Source organism: Ranitomeya variabilis, chromosome 6 (assembly GCF_051348905.1).
Source record: "Ranitomeya variabilis isolate aRanVar5 chromosome 6, aRanVar5.hap1, whole genome shotgun sequence".
Taxonomy (NCBI): domain Eukaryota; kingdom Metazoa; phylum Chordata; class Amphibia; order Anura; family Dendrobatidae; genus Ranitomeya; species Ranitomeya variabilis.
Window position 1 is genome coordinate 175519333 of NC_135237.1, and position 14357 is coordinate 175533689.

The following is a 14357-nucleotide window of genomic DNA, read 5'->3' on the forward strand; positions in this document are numbered from 1 at the left end:
TCAGTTATACAGTCTAGACTTGTGTTCATTATATAATCAGGAGTCCAAAAATCTGCAAAGCACTTTATTGAATAATTACTATATATTGTCATTCAAAACTCACTCCAAAATGATGGCCGCCATTGAGGGGGATTACAGAAGGTGGAGTAGGTTTTTATCAGTCTGTCCAAATACATTCTTGCATAACGGAGAGGCGGCCTTTCAGGGCTGGCATGCTGTTGGTTAATGGCAGGCACAATGTGTGGTGTAAGTGAGGGAGAGGATGTTATAACTGACAAAGACGAATTGCTCCACCCACTCTCCCACTCAGAAAGAGACCATGGCAATTTATAAAGCAGGATATTCAGGAAACCGTTCCTAGACATATTCGACTGCTCCATTTGTAGATTCAGGGCAGAGACAGACTGCTGTATAACTTGTGCGAGGATCACATCGCACTGCATGGACTGGCCCAGCACTTCTCCTGACCTGAGCATGGCAGTATGGTGTATTTCTATGCAGCTGTCATGCTCAGGTGAGCAGAGCAGACTGACACTCCAAACAAACGATACATGTCTAAAATTAGGGAGCTGGACTATATAATTCATGCTAGCCATGGTTCAGGCAGCCCGACTACACTGTTCCCTTTAACCTCTAGAAGATGATGGCAGCAAGACCAAGAATTTGTAGAGGTCTTCATATTTTCATTTGAGCTGATGATTTTTTTTTACCTCACGTACTCGTTATTTCTGCACACTGGCTCCAGGGTGTGTATTCCCCATACATCTTACTTCTACCTGCGGACATGGGAAGATACTCCTGGTCACTCATTACCTCAGTGTGTTTGCACTGGTTACTTGATGTTTTCCTCTGGCTGGTGGTTTCGTTGCTTGTACAATATATTCATTCTATCATTGCTGGCCTGATGAGAGTTATAGATACATAGCAGTCTAAAGGGAGCCGAGCCTCCTGGGCTGTATTGTTCCCGTATCTCCCATAGAAGTGAATGTTTTTTCCTCGGGTACTTGGAAGCTGCCTGTTCCTCACAGTTGAAACAATAGGAAAAATACACTGGAATCTGAGCCACCACAATAGCACAAGCAAAGCTGCGTCAGGGAAAAAAAAAACAATCAGAATTTTCGTAAAGTGGTTTCGCCTCAGAAAACCTCAGCAGCCCCGCCGCCATAATAAAGTCATCTTGTGCATATACCCTAAGTCAGGAAATACTTTACTGCACCCTCTGTGATCACTGTCTCAGGGCTCGTGCACATGTCCGATTTTTGTGTACAAGTGTTATCCGTGGTTTTTACAGAGAACACTCGTACCTATGATATTCTATGGGGCTGTGCATATGTCCATTTCTTTTTTCCTCACACCGAATGGTCCATGGAAAATATCGGAGACTTGTCCGATTTTGGTCCGAGTGCGGTCCGATTCTTAAAGACTGACAAAGGAAAAAGTGAAGAAGCTTCCCCCCCCACAATTACAAGAAAAACTGGTGATGTTCGATCCAAAGTCTGATCAGATGTGTTTTTGTGTATGTGGAAAAATCAGATGTGTGAACAAGTCCTCAGTCAGCTAAGGCTGCTCATTAAAAGCACACAACATAACAAGCAAGTTTGTGAGGCGCAACCTGAGGCGAGCTGCACGCGACCATATAACGTCCATGGTTTATGGCCCATTTTGCTGCTGCTGATCTGAACTAACAGCGTGGTGTCTGTTACTTCATCTGGACACCTGTAGTCACAATAGAAATTGTGTCCATGACACAGACCCCAAAATTCGGCCAATTTCTAGTTTTGTGACTGTATCCTATTGGCTATAGTTTCAGTTGCTGTCCACTTAGCAGTTGTGGCACACCTATGGCAGCACATTCTGTCGATTGATGCCCATCCTGTGTAGATTGCCCAGTACCCACACAACCTGCCTGCTCCACTTGTAAACTGCCTTCTAGACATCTTATAAATCTCTACACCTTTGTCATCCAGCATAATGAGGTAGAATTGTTGTGTAATGGCGAAATAAAAACTTTCTCTTTGCACATTGTGGTGTTTTTGTAACTTTCACAAAATGCTCTTAAAACAAACTCTTATTACCTTAGCTAAAGGTTTGTTTTAGTGTTCACTGCATGGTTCAGTGCAGACTGTTTGCTAATTGACCACTAGATGGCAGTATTTTCCTGTACAGAGAAGTGGACTTTAGTAAACCGCTTAGTATGCTGGATATAGCCCAATGCAAATAGATGTTTCAGGATGTTGCTTTTTAATTAGTTGGGAACATTATTTAGAATTAATCAGTAGCAAGGTGTTTCTATAGCAGGAGGTTTGGATTGCTTTCATAACATTTCATCCATAACAAATTGCTGAAACTGATTGATTATGCTGCATTGACTTAAGAAATGCCGTAAATTATGACACTTTTCTTTTAATTGGGTCTGTCACTTTAATGAAGAGCAAAAATTATTTTTAATTATTTTTGTTTCATTAGCATTAAAAGGGTTTTCTAACAGTTAAATATATTTTTGTCGGAAATTCATTAAAAGTGCAGATTCAGCGCAGGCTGCTCTGGAAGTCACAAAACCAGAGGTCCGATGATGAGAAGAGCGCATCATTGGATGTCGACTGTAGTGCTCTTCCATTCATCTGTCCGCTGCTGCCAATCACAGACTGCAGCTGTTTTGTGACTTCAAAAAGGGGCAGACAATACTTCTGCAGTCGTAAAGAGAGTTAATAGCGACGTGTGCTGGATCCATGGGGTTGCTGGAAGGTAAGTATGCCTCTGAATAGTATTTTTCATCAATCCATAGCACCAACAAAGTACTTGTTTTTTTATTTTGTCACATAGATTAGTTTTTCAATGTAATTTAGTGCAGGGTTCAGTGCTTGGTCCAAGCCTTTATGTATAATTATTGGGAATCAGTCACCAGGTTTATGCTGCCCTCAGATAGATATAGCAGCATATAGAAATGACGGAGACCCTGATTCCAGCCCTGTGGCACTTGCTTGTCAGGAAGATGCAGTGTTAATAAAATATTAGTTATAAAGTTGCAGCGCAGGCCGAATACTGTGTAGACATGGCGCCTTCATATCCCCAAGTTTTGTGTGAACTCTGCCCCCCACACTGCTTATTATCAGATACTCCACTATTACTGGGTGAATCAGCGAGCGATGGATGAGGCTAGCAGTTCCGTAAACCCGCGGACCCCTTGGGACGTGCACACGATATAGAAACCTCCTGCCTTGACTTTCACTGCAACTATTGAATTGTGATTTCATGAAAATTATAGTATCTTTATAAATGGCCGATACCCATCTATCATCACGTTCCCTCTAAAATGAGCAGAAAAAAAGTTTTTTTGGCTAACTATATCAATAGCACAATAGGGTCAAGCTCCAGAGTCCCTTCTATGACAGGGTCAGGGGATGTTTGTCTGCATGAAATGTAACTCTGTAATGCGTTATGGTGTACATGATCTTAATGAAAGTCACTATGCCTTGTGTGAACATCATTGACGGATGGTAAGGTACCCTCCTTAACAGCTGGGATCACATAAATCTCTGATACCAGTCACTTTGCCCATAGTCTCTATCCTGTACTTCTATATAATTTGATCCATTACTGAGTACAGATTTGTAGACCGATTTGAGCAGCTTTTGAGCGAATGATCAGAACAGGAGACAAAAAGTGACTGATAACTGGAAAAAGAGGCGTTTTTTTTTCTCCAACCTGATAATATAACAGTTTGTGATCTTGACTTGTATTCTTGATTTATGGTAAAAAGTAAAGTGCAATTTCTAAGGCCCAAAATGGACCAGAACTCATAGGTTAAAGTGCTAGGTCTTGGTTTGTCTTAACTCCTTAGTGACCTTCAATGTTACTAATTTACAGTCACCTGTTTTCATTGTATTGGTCTTTGTACATTTTGACAGATTTTTTTTTCCACTCTTTTTATAATTAAAATTGAAAAAGTCAAAAGAAAGTGAGAAAAGTTCAGTTAGTCATTATGGCGACACACAGGCATCTGTATTGTCTTGATAACATTTCCTCCGGAAGTGCATAATGCTCCTTAGATATGATGGATTAGTTGTTGTCCACCAATGGACACCGCTAGCTTAAAGGGAACAGGTCACCCCCAAAATGGAAGGTTAGCTAAGCCCACCAGCATCAGGGGCTTATTTACAGCATTCTGTAATGCTGTAGGTAAGCCCCCGATGTATCCTAAAAGATGAGAAAAAGAGGTTAGATTATACTCACCCAGGGGCGGTCTCGTTGCTGTGGGTGTCGCGGTCCGGTCCGGCGCCTCCCATCTTCTTACGATAAGGTCCTCTTCTTGTCTTTACGCTGCGGCTCAGGCGCAGGTGTACTTTGTCCTGTTGAGGGCAGAGCAAAGTACTGCAGTGTGCAGGTGCCGGGAAAGGTCAGAGCGGCCCAGCACCTGCGCACTACAGTACTTTGCTCTGCCCTCAACAGGACAGACAAAGTACGCCTGTGCCGGAGCCGCAGCCTGAAGACAAGAAAAGGACGTCATCTGATGAAGATAGGAGGCGCCGGACCTTGACACCCATAGGATCGGACCGCCCACCCAGGTGAGTATAATCTAACCCCTTTTTCTTATCTTTCAGGATACATCGGGGGGCTTATCTACAGCATTACAGAATGCTGTAGATAAGCCCCTGATGCTGGTGGGCTTAGCTCACCTTCGATTTTGGGGGTGACAGGTTCCCTTTAAAGGGGTTGTCCGGTCTTAAACTACAAGTCTGTAATCACTCTGTGACTGCAGACTTGTGAATCCTCACAGCGAGCGCACTGCGCACTCTGAGGATTTTCCAGTATCGTTGTCAAGAAACGGCAGTCATGTGACAGCATGTATGCAACATGCGTACTCCCGGCCACAATCCGACCAGATGGGCACCACCTTGCTCAATGCAAGTGTATTTAGCGAGACTGAAAACAGTTTAATTGAAAGGAGGCCGGTAGCGGAAAACGGAGAATCCTCGCAGCGTGTGAGGATTCACAAGTCTACATTCACATATAGTGACTGTAGACTTAGTTTAAGAGCAGACAATCCCTATAAGCAGTTCATGACCCAAATAAAAACAATGTTCACTCACCTCCTGCAGCGCAGCTGTTCCAGCATTGTTGGCGCCGCTGTTCTTGGTGGTGATGTAATATTGTGTCAATTGTTGGCGACAACCAATGAGCAGCCGCTGACTGACTGCAGGAGGCACGTGGCACAACAATATTACATCATCACCAAGAACAGCGGAGCCAACAAAACCTGGAACAGCAGCGCTGCAGGAGGTGAGCAAACATTGTTTTAATTTGGATCCTGAATTGGTTAAGCCGAGGTTGTCCAGTTCCTTTTAATTGTGATAGAATGTGTTTTATTCTGAAATAATAATTTATTCTTTTACTGTTCCAGTGGGAGTCGCCTTGGTGGATGTATCACAGTCCTATGCTTCTTTTATAACCATGGTGAAGTGAGTATGCTACTTTATAGTTCTATGCTAATTGATATTAGGATATTAGGCTGAATGTTTTTCTACCAAAAAAAAGAAACAAAACTTGCTAATTTGAACTCGCTGGACCATAATATATTGATTTGCCTTGTCCATTTTATAGAGACCTTTATATAAACCAGTGCAAGTTGCATTGTTGAATATGAGGACCAGTCAGTTTGATATTTTTATTTGCCAAAGTCCTATTTTCACTTCACGTTCAGTTTTTAAAACTCTACCAATATGTTCTGTGTATATCTAAGGCTATGTGGCCACGTTGCGGAATTGCCTGTGGAATTTTTTGTGCGGATTCTGCATCTCTTGGCAGAAAACGCAGGTGTGGATTTGACGCCATTTTTATGCGGATTTCTTGCGTTTTTTACCCCTGCGGATTTCTATAATGGAATGGGTTCAAAAACACTGCAAATCCGCAAAAAAGAAGTGACATGCTACTTCTTTTAATCCACAGCTTTTCCGCACCATTAGCACAGTGGGTTTTTTTTCTCATTGGTTTACATTGTACTGTAAATCACTTGTGGATCTGCAGCATTTCTGCATGGTAAAAAAACGCTGCGGATCCGCAGGAAATCCGCAACGTGTGCACATAGCCTAATAGTGTTCACTTCCAAGCAAGTGATACACCTGGACTTAACCCCAAACAGTTGTCTCTACCTTCCCAAAGCGCTGTTGACCAATCCCCTTTACTTGCCCACTAGATGTCACTGGCTGCATTGATATAATTCTTGATATACTACGGATTCATCCCAGTTTTGAACATTATAAGAAACAAATCCAATGTTATGATGGAGTATTATTATACATAAGGCTTAATTTGTAATGAAGGTATTATTGAGCTTTATGCTTTAAGGGTTTTCCCATCTTTCACAAGTATCACATATTTCTCCTCTGAGCCCCCATCTTTCGGTAAAATGGGTATCAGGAATTTCATTATGTGCATTTGCTGAAATTTAAATGAGAAAAAACCTTTAATTGTTCACACTTGTCGCATAATTTTATTCCTAGTCAAAAAAGACAAGTTTTACTTTAAAAAAAAAAAAATAAAATAAATAAATCTTTGAATAACGTAATTCAAAAATGGCTTGGTTAGGCCAGCAAATAAAAAGTTAGACTAACCTCTGTGAGCACAAAATTATTCAGCATTATTAAATGGGTTAAAAAAAATAAAATACAACCAATATACTATCGTTTCTCCTTGCGGAGAGTGATATGTTAATCATGCTGAGAAGAGCAGACTTAAAGCCGCAATGCTCCTCTGGGAAATATGCAAAATGTGTCTTCAGAGAGGAAGAGGGAACAAGAAACAAGACACTACTGTAATATGCACACCACCGCAATAATAATATGAAAAAAATCCACTTTATTGGCACACAATTAAAATATAATTAAAATTAACACACACACAGCTGTTACCATCCCTGGTACATAGCATAAGCCCCAATACATAACCTGGTGCACAATAACACATATGCAAGAAATACATTTTTATGCATGAGATATTCCCCTCCCTAAATGGCTCATGGGGTGCATAGGGTATACTGTCCAAATAAAAGGAAGAGCAACATCAACATGAAATAAGCTTTTCCAATAGGTGCCAGTTATACGACAAACCCCAGGTTACCCATAGTAACCCATATACCAATATCCCTAAACATGGACAATCCATCCATGTACCATGAGAGGAAAATGTTACCCAATGCAATATAATAACCTGAAAGGAGACAGGTTCAGAGTGCCCAGGACGGAAAACAGGACATGGCCCCACGCGTATCGCCTCCAAAGTGAGTCTTCGTCAGGGGAAGTGAAGGAAGGCCACCGATATTTGGATATATATGCACAAGATTAGCATGCTTAATAGCCTACCGGTTTTTAACGTCGTCATCCATATCAAAGGCGGAAATGACATGAGCCGCCAGCGCCGTACTGCTGCAAAGCGAATAATGCACTGCGCAGGCGCGCATTGGAACACAATCAGGACAGTGCAGGAACAAAGTGCGCAGCCGCCGGCTGGCACGCAAGCCTAGCGCGATGTAAACCCCAAAATGCGCAGCCGCAATCAAGGAAAGAAGAAAACAGGGGAGGAAGACACGCTAGCAAGAAGAAATGGAGGAAATAACATGAATGCAAACCGGAAAGGGGGGGGGGGGGGCACCCCTTCCCATTAATGCCACGGGGCAAAAAACAAAAAGGACTGTATACACAATGAATAAAACAACAATAATGTTGATAAGCCGTTTCTCACATATTATGTATCCGATCATATGATAGGAGATGATATCAGGGCAAGTGTCAACGCAAGAAGACCTTGCACACTTTAAGGGGGGAGGAAAGGGGGGGAAAACTGTCCAGTTACATGGATCATATAATATAGTAAAGATATAATTGGAAACATAGGCAATATGTGCATATGGTTTAAGATATTCATAACCCATACCAACCCACATTCATGCAATGCACTGATACACACACTAATATCCCCGGGGATCACACGTAACACATCAATCCGTCCTACTCCTCTCATCAAACAATAACATATAATGTCACGAATAATTACCACTATTATAAACAACTTTATTATAAATCAATAAACAAGAATAGGATAAAAGACATTTATATTTAAGGGAAAACCCCTTTTCTCTGTATATAGATTCGGGACACAACTATAGTCTAGATCCTCAGGCCTCCAAGCATGGAACCCCTGAATTCCTGGAATGTGCCGTACTCCAAAGACACAGAACATTCTACAATAACAGACCGAAGCGGCCAAAAATACTTGGAATATATAAATAATTTACCCATACAAAATTATGTCACTCCTTCAATAACAGGCCAAAGCGGCCAAAAATACGTAGAATATGTAAAAAAAAATTTTACCAATACAAAATTACATCACTCCTATCCCATAATGCCTAACCCCATGAGCCAATTACAAAACAGCCCCGACCAATGACCATACCCCATGAGCCAAACTAAAGACACTGAGGGTTAACAGTCCTCTACTCTAATATTGATCATGGGGATGCCAGACAACGGGGGTGGCTATGGGGGCCAGATGTGCCCCAGCTCTCGCCAACCTATTTTTAGGCTGGTGGGAGGTGACTAAGGTCTATAAATTGGATGTGTTCAGGGATAAAGTGCGCCATTGGCTGTGCTTTATCGATGACATTTTTTTTGTATGGTCAGGGACAGAGGATGAGTGTAAGGGATTTATGGATTTATTGAATGATAATTCACGCAACTTTTTTTTACATATTCAATGTCTTCCTCGTCAGTTACATTTTTGGACCTGCAAGTCATGGTGGACAACGGCTCTATTTCGCAGGCCGCGACCAATCAGCAGCGGGCACAGTCCGGCCGCGAATTCGCCCCTTCCTACTCTGTCAGTGCCCCCTCCAGTCAGCGCTCACACAGGGCTAATGGCTGCGTTACACCGCGTTAAGCCGCGGTGTATCACAGTTTGTTAACGCTGCTATTAACCCTGTGTGACCAACTTTTTACTATTGATGCTGCTTATGCAGCATCAATAATAAAAAGATCTAATGTTAAAAGTAATAAAAAAAATAAAAAATCATTATATACTCACCTTCCGGTGCCTTTCCCGCTCCTCGCGACGCTCCGGGCCATGCATTGCGGTCTCTCGAGATGATGACGTAGCGGTCTCGTGAGACCGCTACGTCATCATCTCTCAAGACCGCAATGCATTCTTGGGACCGGAGCATTGCGAGGAACATCGCTAAACGCCTCGCCTAGATCCGGGGGCTACTGGAAGTTGAGTATATAACTATTTTTTATTTTATTTCTTTTTTTAACAGGGATATGGTGCCCACATTGCTATATACTATGTGGGCTGTGCTATATACTGCGTAGCTGTGCAATATATTATGTGGCTGGGCAATATACTACGTGGCTGTGTTATATACTGCGTGGGCTGTGTTATATACTGCGTGAGCTGTGCTATATACTACGTGGCTGTGCTATATACTACGTGGGCTGTGCTATATACTATGTGGGCTGTGCTATATACTATGTGGGCTGTGCTATAAGCTACGTGGGCTGTGCTATATACTACGTGGCCTGTGCTATATACTACATGGCCTGTGCTATATGCTACGTGGCTGTGCTATATGCTACGTGGGCTGTGTTATATGCTACTTGGCTGTAGTATATTTCTCTGCTGTATCTGTGCATCATGAATCGTGGTATGTGTTAAAGAGGGGGGCCCACTGAGACTCTTTCTCCCGGGGCCCTCAAAAACCTGGAGCCGGCCCTGGCTTCGCTGATTGGTCATGCCCGGCCGGCCGCGAACAATCAGCGACTGGCACAGTTCGGCCGCGAATTGGCACGGAATATGAACCATGCTTCGCTAATTGGTCCCGCCCGGCCGGCCGAATCCTGTATATAAATTGCATTATTTTGAAAACTTCATAAATAAACTGCATACATATTCTAGAATACCCGATGCCCTAGAATCGGGCCACCATCTAGTTGTTCAATAAATGAATAATAATACTTGATAATATCTAATAATATTGTGTTATTTTCTAGAGCACTAGAGTAATGTGGACTCCACCTCTTCGTGAAAGTTTTTCGTATCCATTCCTTGTTCTTCAGATGGCCCTTTTGACATACATCCTAAGGTATTCTCCTTTACATTTTTTGTTTGGGAAAATGGGACAAAATCTTTTATATTTTGAGCGTATGTAGAACACAGGATATATGACAACTTGCTGATCAGTTGAACCCGCTCTGATCGACATATAGACTAACTTCTGTCCTCATTACAAAATGGAGCTACAGTTTGTAATCCCAACCACTTCTCCAATCGTTTTCTTTGGGCCTTTCAGGAAAAGGTGAGCACAACATTCGGCAGCCCAAAGGAAATGAATGAAGCTGTAGTCGAGCATACGCACTGCCGCTCCATTCTAATTGGTGTAATAGGATGTCCAAGCCGTCAGACCCCATACCAATCAATAAATTTTCACCAAGCAACCCATCTAAAAATTTGGAAAATTTTGAAGGGAATTATTATATGATAGATATATATAACTTATTTTTCTAAACTTTTGGGCAATAACTTTATAAAGGGATTGTCAACTATGGAAAAGGTGTACGGAGCAGAACAGCTAAGTTCTGTGCAGTGTGTTGGGAGCGCACCTGGGTACTACAGATAAGATGCTCTTCATATGACACAGTACATTGATCGCTCCAGGGTACTGCAGGTTATTATTATTTATTGTTATAGCGCCATTTATTCCATGGCGCTTTACATGTGAGGAGGGTTATAAACAACTACAATAATCTTAATCAATACAAGTCACTACTGGGGCTCACAGTCTACAGGGGATGGGTGAGGATACAGTAGGCGGTTTGGTGGATCGATTTTTACTGCAGGTTGTAGGCTTGTCGGAAGAGGTAGGTTAGATGCTATTCATAGGACACAGTTCATTGGTCGTTCCTGGGCACTGCAGATTAGATGATATTTATAGGACACAGTTCATTGGTCGCTCCAGGGTACGGCAGATCAGGTTCTAGTCATAGGACACCGTTCATTGGTCGCTCATGGGTACTGCAGGTTAGATACTATTCATAGGACACACACAGTTCATTGGCCGCTCCTGGGTACTGCAGATCAGATTCTATTCATAGTTCACAGTTCACTGGCCGCTCCTGGGTACTGTGGATTAGATGCTATTCACCGGACAGTTCATTGGCCGCTCCTGGGTACTGGCAGATCAGATTCTATTCATAGTTCACAGTTCATTGGTCGCTCCAGGGTACTGGAGGTTATATGATGTTCATAGGACATAGTTCATTGGTCGCTCCAGGGTACTGCAGATCAGGTTCTAGTCATAGGACACCGTTCATCGGTCGCTCCTGGGTATTGCAGATTAGATGCTTTTCATAGGACACAGTTCATTGGCCGCTCCTGGGTACTGCCGGTTAGATACTATTCATACGACACACACAGTTCATTGGCCGCTCCTGGGTACTGCCGGTTAGATACTATTCATACGACACACACAGTTCATTGGCCGCTCCTGGGTACTGTGGATTAGATGCTATTCATAGTTCACAGTTCATTGGCCGCTCCTGGGTACTGTGGATTAGATGCTATTCATAGTTCACAGTTCATTGGCCGCTCCTGGGTACTGTGGATTAGATGCTATTCACAGGACAGTTCATTGGCCGCTCCTGGGTACTGCAGATCAGATTCTTTTCATAGTTCACAGTTCATTGGCCGCTCCTGGGTACTGCAGATCAGATTCTATTCATAGTTCACAGTTCATTGGCCACTCCTGGGTACTGCAGATCAGATTCTATTCATAGTTCACCGTTCATTGGCCGCTCCTGGGTACTGTGGATTAGATGCTATTCATAGTTCACAGTTCATTGGCCGCTCCTGGGTACTGTGGATTAGATGCTATTCACAGGACAGTTCATTGGCCGCTCCTGGGTACTGCAGATCAGATTCTTTTCATAGTTCACAGTTCATTGGCCGCTCCTGGGTACTGCAGATCAGATTCTATTCATAGTTCACAGTTCATTGGCCACTCCTGGGTACTGCAGATCAGATTCTATTCATAGTTCACCGTTCATTGGCCGCTCCTGGGTACTGCGGATTAGATGCTATTCACAAGACAGTTCATTGGCTGCTCCTGGGTACTGCAGATTAGATGCTATTCACAGGACAGTTCATTGGCCGCTCCTGGGTACTACAGATCAGATTCTATTCATAGTTCACCGTTCATTGGCCGCTCCTGGGTACTGCGGATTAGATGCTATTCACAAGACAGTTCATTGGCTGCTCCTGGGTACTGCAGATTAGATGCTATTCACAGGACAGTTCATTGGCCGCTCCTGGGTACTGCAGATCAGATTCTATTCATAGTTCACCGTTCATTGGCCGCTCCTGGGTACTGCGGATTAGATGCTATTCACAAGACAGTTCATTGGCTGCTCCTGGGTACTGCAGATTAGATGCTATTCACAGGACATTTCATTGGCCGCTCCTGAGTACTGCAGAAGCTATTCACAGGACAGTTCATTGGCCGCTCTTGGGTACTGCGGATTAGATGCTATTCACAGGACATTTCATTGGCCGCTCCTGGGTACTGCAGATTAGATGCTATTCACAGGACATTTCATTGGCCGCTCCTGGGCACTGCGGATTAGATGCTATTCACATGACAGTTCATTGGCCGCTCCTGGGTACTGCAGATGCTATTCACAGGACATTTAATTGGCCGCTCCAGGGCACTGCAGATTAGATGCTATTCACAGGACAGTTCATTGGCCTCTCCTGGGCACTGCGGATTAGATGCTATTTACAGGACATTTCATTGGCCGCTCCTGGGCACTGCGGATTAGATGCTATTCACAGGACAGTTCATTGGCCTCTCCTGGGCACTGCGGATTAGATGCTATTCACAGGACATTTCATTGGCCGCTCCTGGGTACTGCGGATTAGCTGCTATTCACAGGACAGTTCATTGGCCGCTCCTTGGTACTGCAGGTTAGTTCCTATTCCCATGTGGTGTTTTGCTCTGCTTGCTGTTTATGTCCGGCCTCTGCCAGAGCTGGTAACAGCTAATTTGATATTGCTATACAGTATCTTTATTAACCTAAAACTGGAAAATTCCTTTATTAGGATTTCATCCACTTGCTCTAATTGAGCTGTTTTTGCTGACTGCATTATTTAGACCTGAACCTCTGAACATTCTTAGTACTTTTTTTTGTTAACGTTAAGCTTCTATATATTTGGAAAGTTCAGCAGTAAATGCCCTACTCATTTTACTTTGCAAATTTGCAACCACAGCAACCAAAGATTTGCTTACTTAGTCTAAGTTTGCTTTACTTAGTAAAGTGTTGCCTTACATGATCACATTAGTAATAGTGATGAGCGAGTATACTCGTTGCTTGGGTTTTCCCGAGCACGCTTGGTTCTTCTCCGAGTATTTGTAAGTCCTCGGAGATTTAGTTTTTGTCAACGCAGCTGCATGATTTACGGCTGCTAGACAGCTTGAATACATGTGGGGATTCCCTAGCAACTTGGCAACCCCCACATGTATTCAGGCTGGCTATCAGCAGTAAATCATGCAGCTGTGTTGACAAAAACTAAATCTCCGAGCTCGGGAAAACCCAAGCAACGAGTATACTCACTCATCACTAATTAGTTACTCTCTATGTTTGTCACGCAAAGTCTGCGGAAAGTGTGACTATTGTCGGAATTGCAAAAGCAGACATATTCTGCGCTACTAAGGATATGAAGGAACAGATGAATGACCTCGGGGAGACCAAAACATCCAACACTGCGGAGACACCATCACGTGTTTCTCAACGCAGTGATCCAGAACACTGCCCCCATCCCTTATGGGAAATATGCAAACGCATGTAAAGTAAGCTGCGGAGACACCATCACGTGTTTCTCAACGCAAGCAATGAATAGCCAGGCCTTTCTCCGGGAAGGAACAACCACGGGAAGGGCAGCATCCAATAAAGGAGAATGTCCAATAAAGGAAGACCACCTATGCCAAGCATGGTATCCATCCACAAACAGCTGTTTCGGGGTTTTTGCCCCTCATCAGTGTGGAGTAGGAAACTGGCTATTAGGAGCAGTGCCTGGTGAAAGGCTATGAAGGAACAGATGAATGACCTCGGGGAGACCAAAACATCCAACACTGCGGAGACACCATCACGTGTTTCTCAACGCAGTGATCCAGAACACTGCCCCCATCCCTTATGGGAAATATGCAAACGCATAATGTATATTCTGCGCTACTGTCAGCATGACTGCACGATTACTAATTTTAATCTTCAAAATCTATTTTCACACTTGACAGAATCTAGGGCATAAACTGAACT

At 43.2% G+C, this 14357-nt stretch overlaps 1 protein-coding gene across 2 annotated transcripts in view; it reads left to right on the forward strand.

The window, feature by feature from the left end:
- The window catches only part of DPY19L1 (dpy-19 like C-mannosyltransferase 1), a 272489-nt gene that overhangs the window by 99538 nt on the left and 158594 nt on the right, over positions 1-14357 (forward strand). For both annotated transcript variants that reach the window (XM_077269279.1, XM_077269278.1), the window contains exons 7-8: positions 5402-5459; positions 10041-10132. In XM_077269279.1, coding sequence (XP_077125394.1) covers positions 5402-5459; positions 10041-10132 — 150 coding nt within the window. The remainder of the gene's footprint in view (positions 1-5401; positions 5460-10040; positions 10133-14357) is intronic.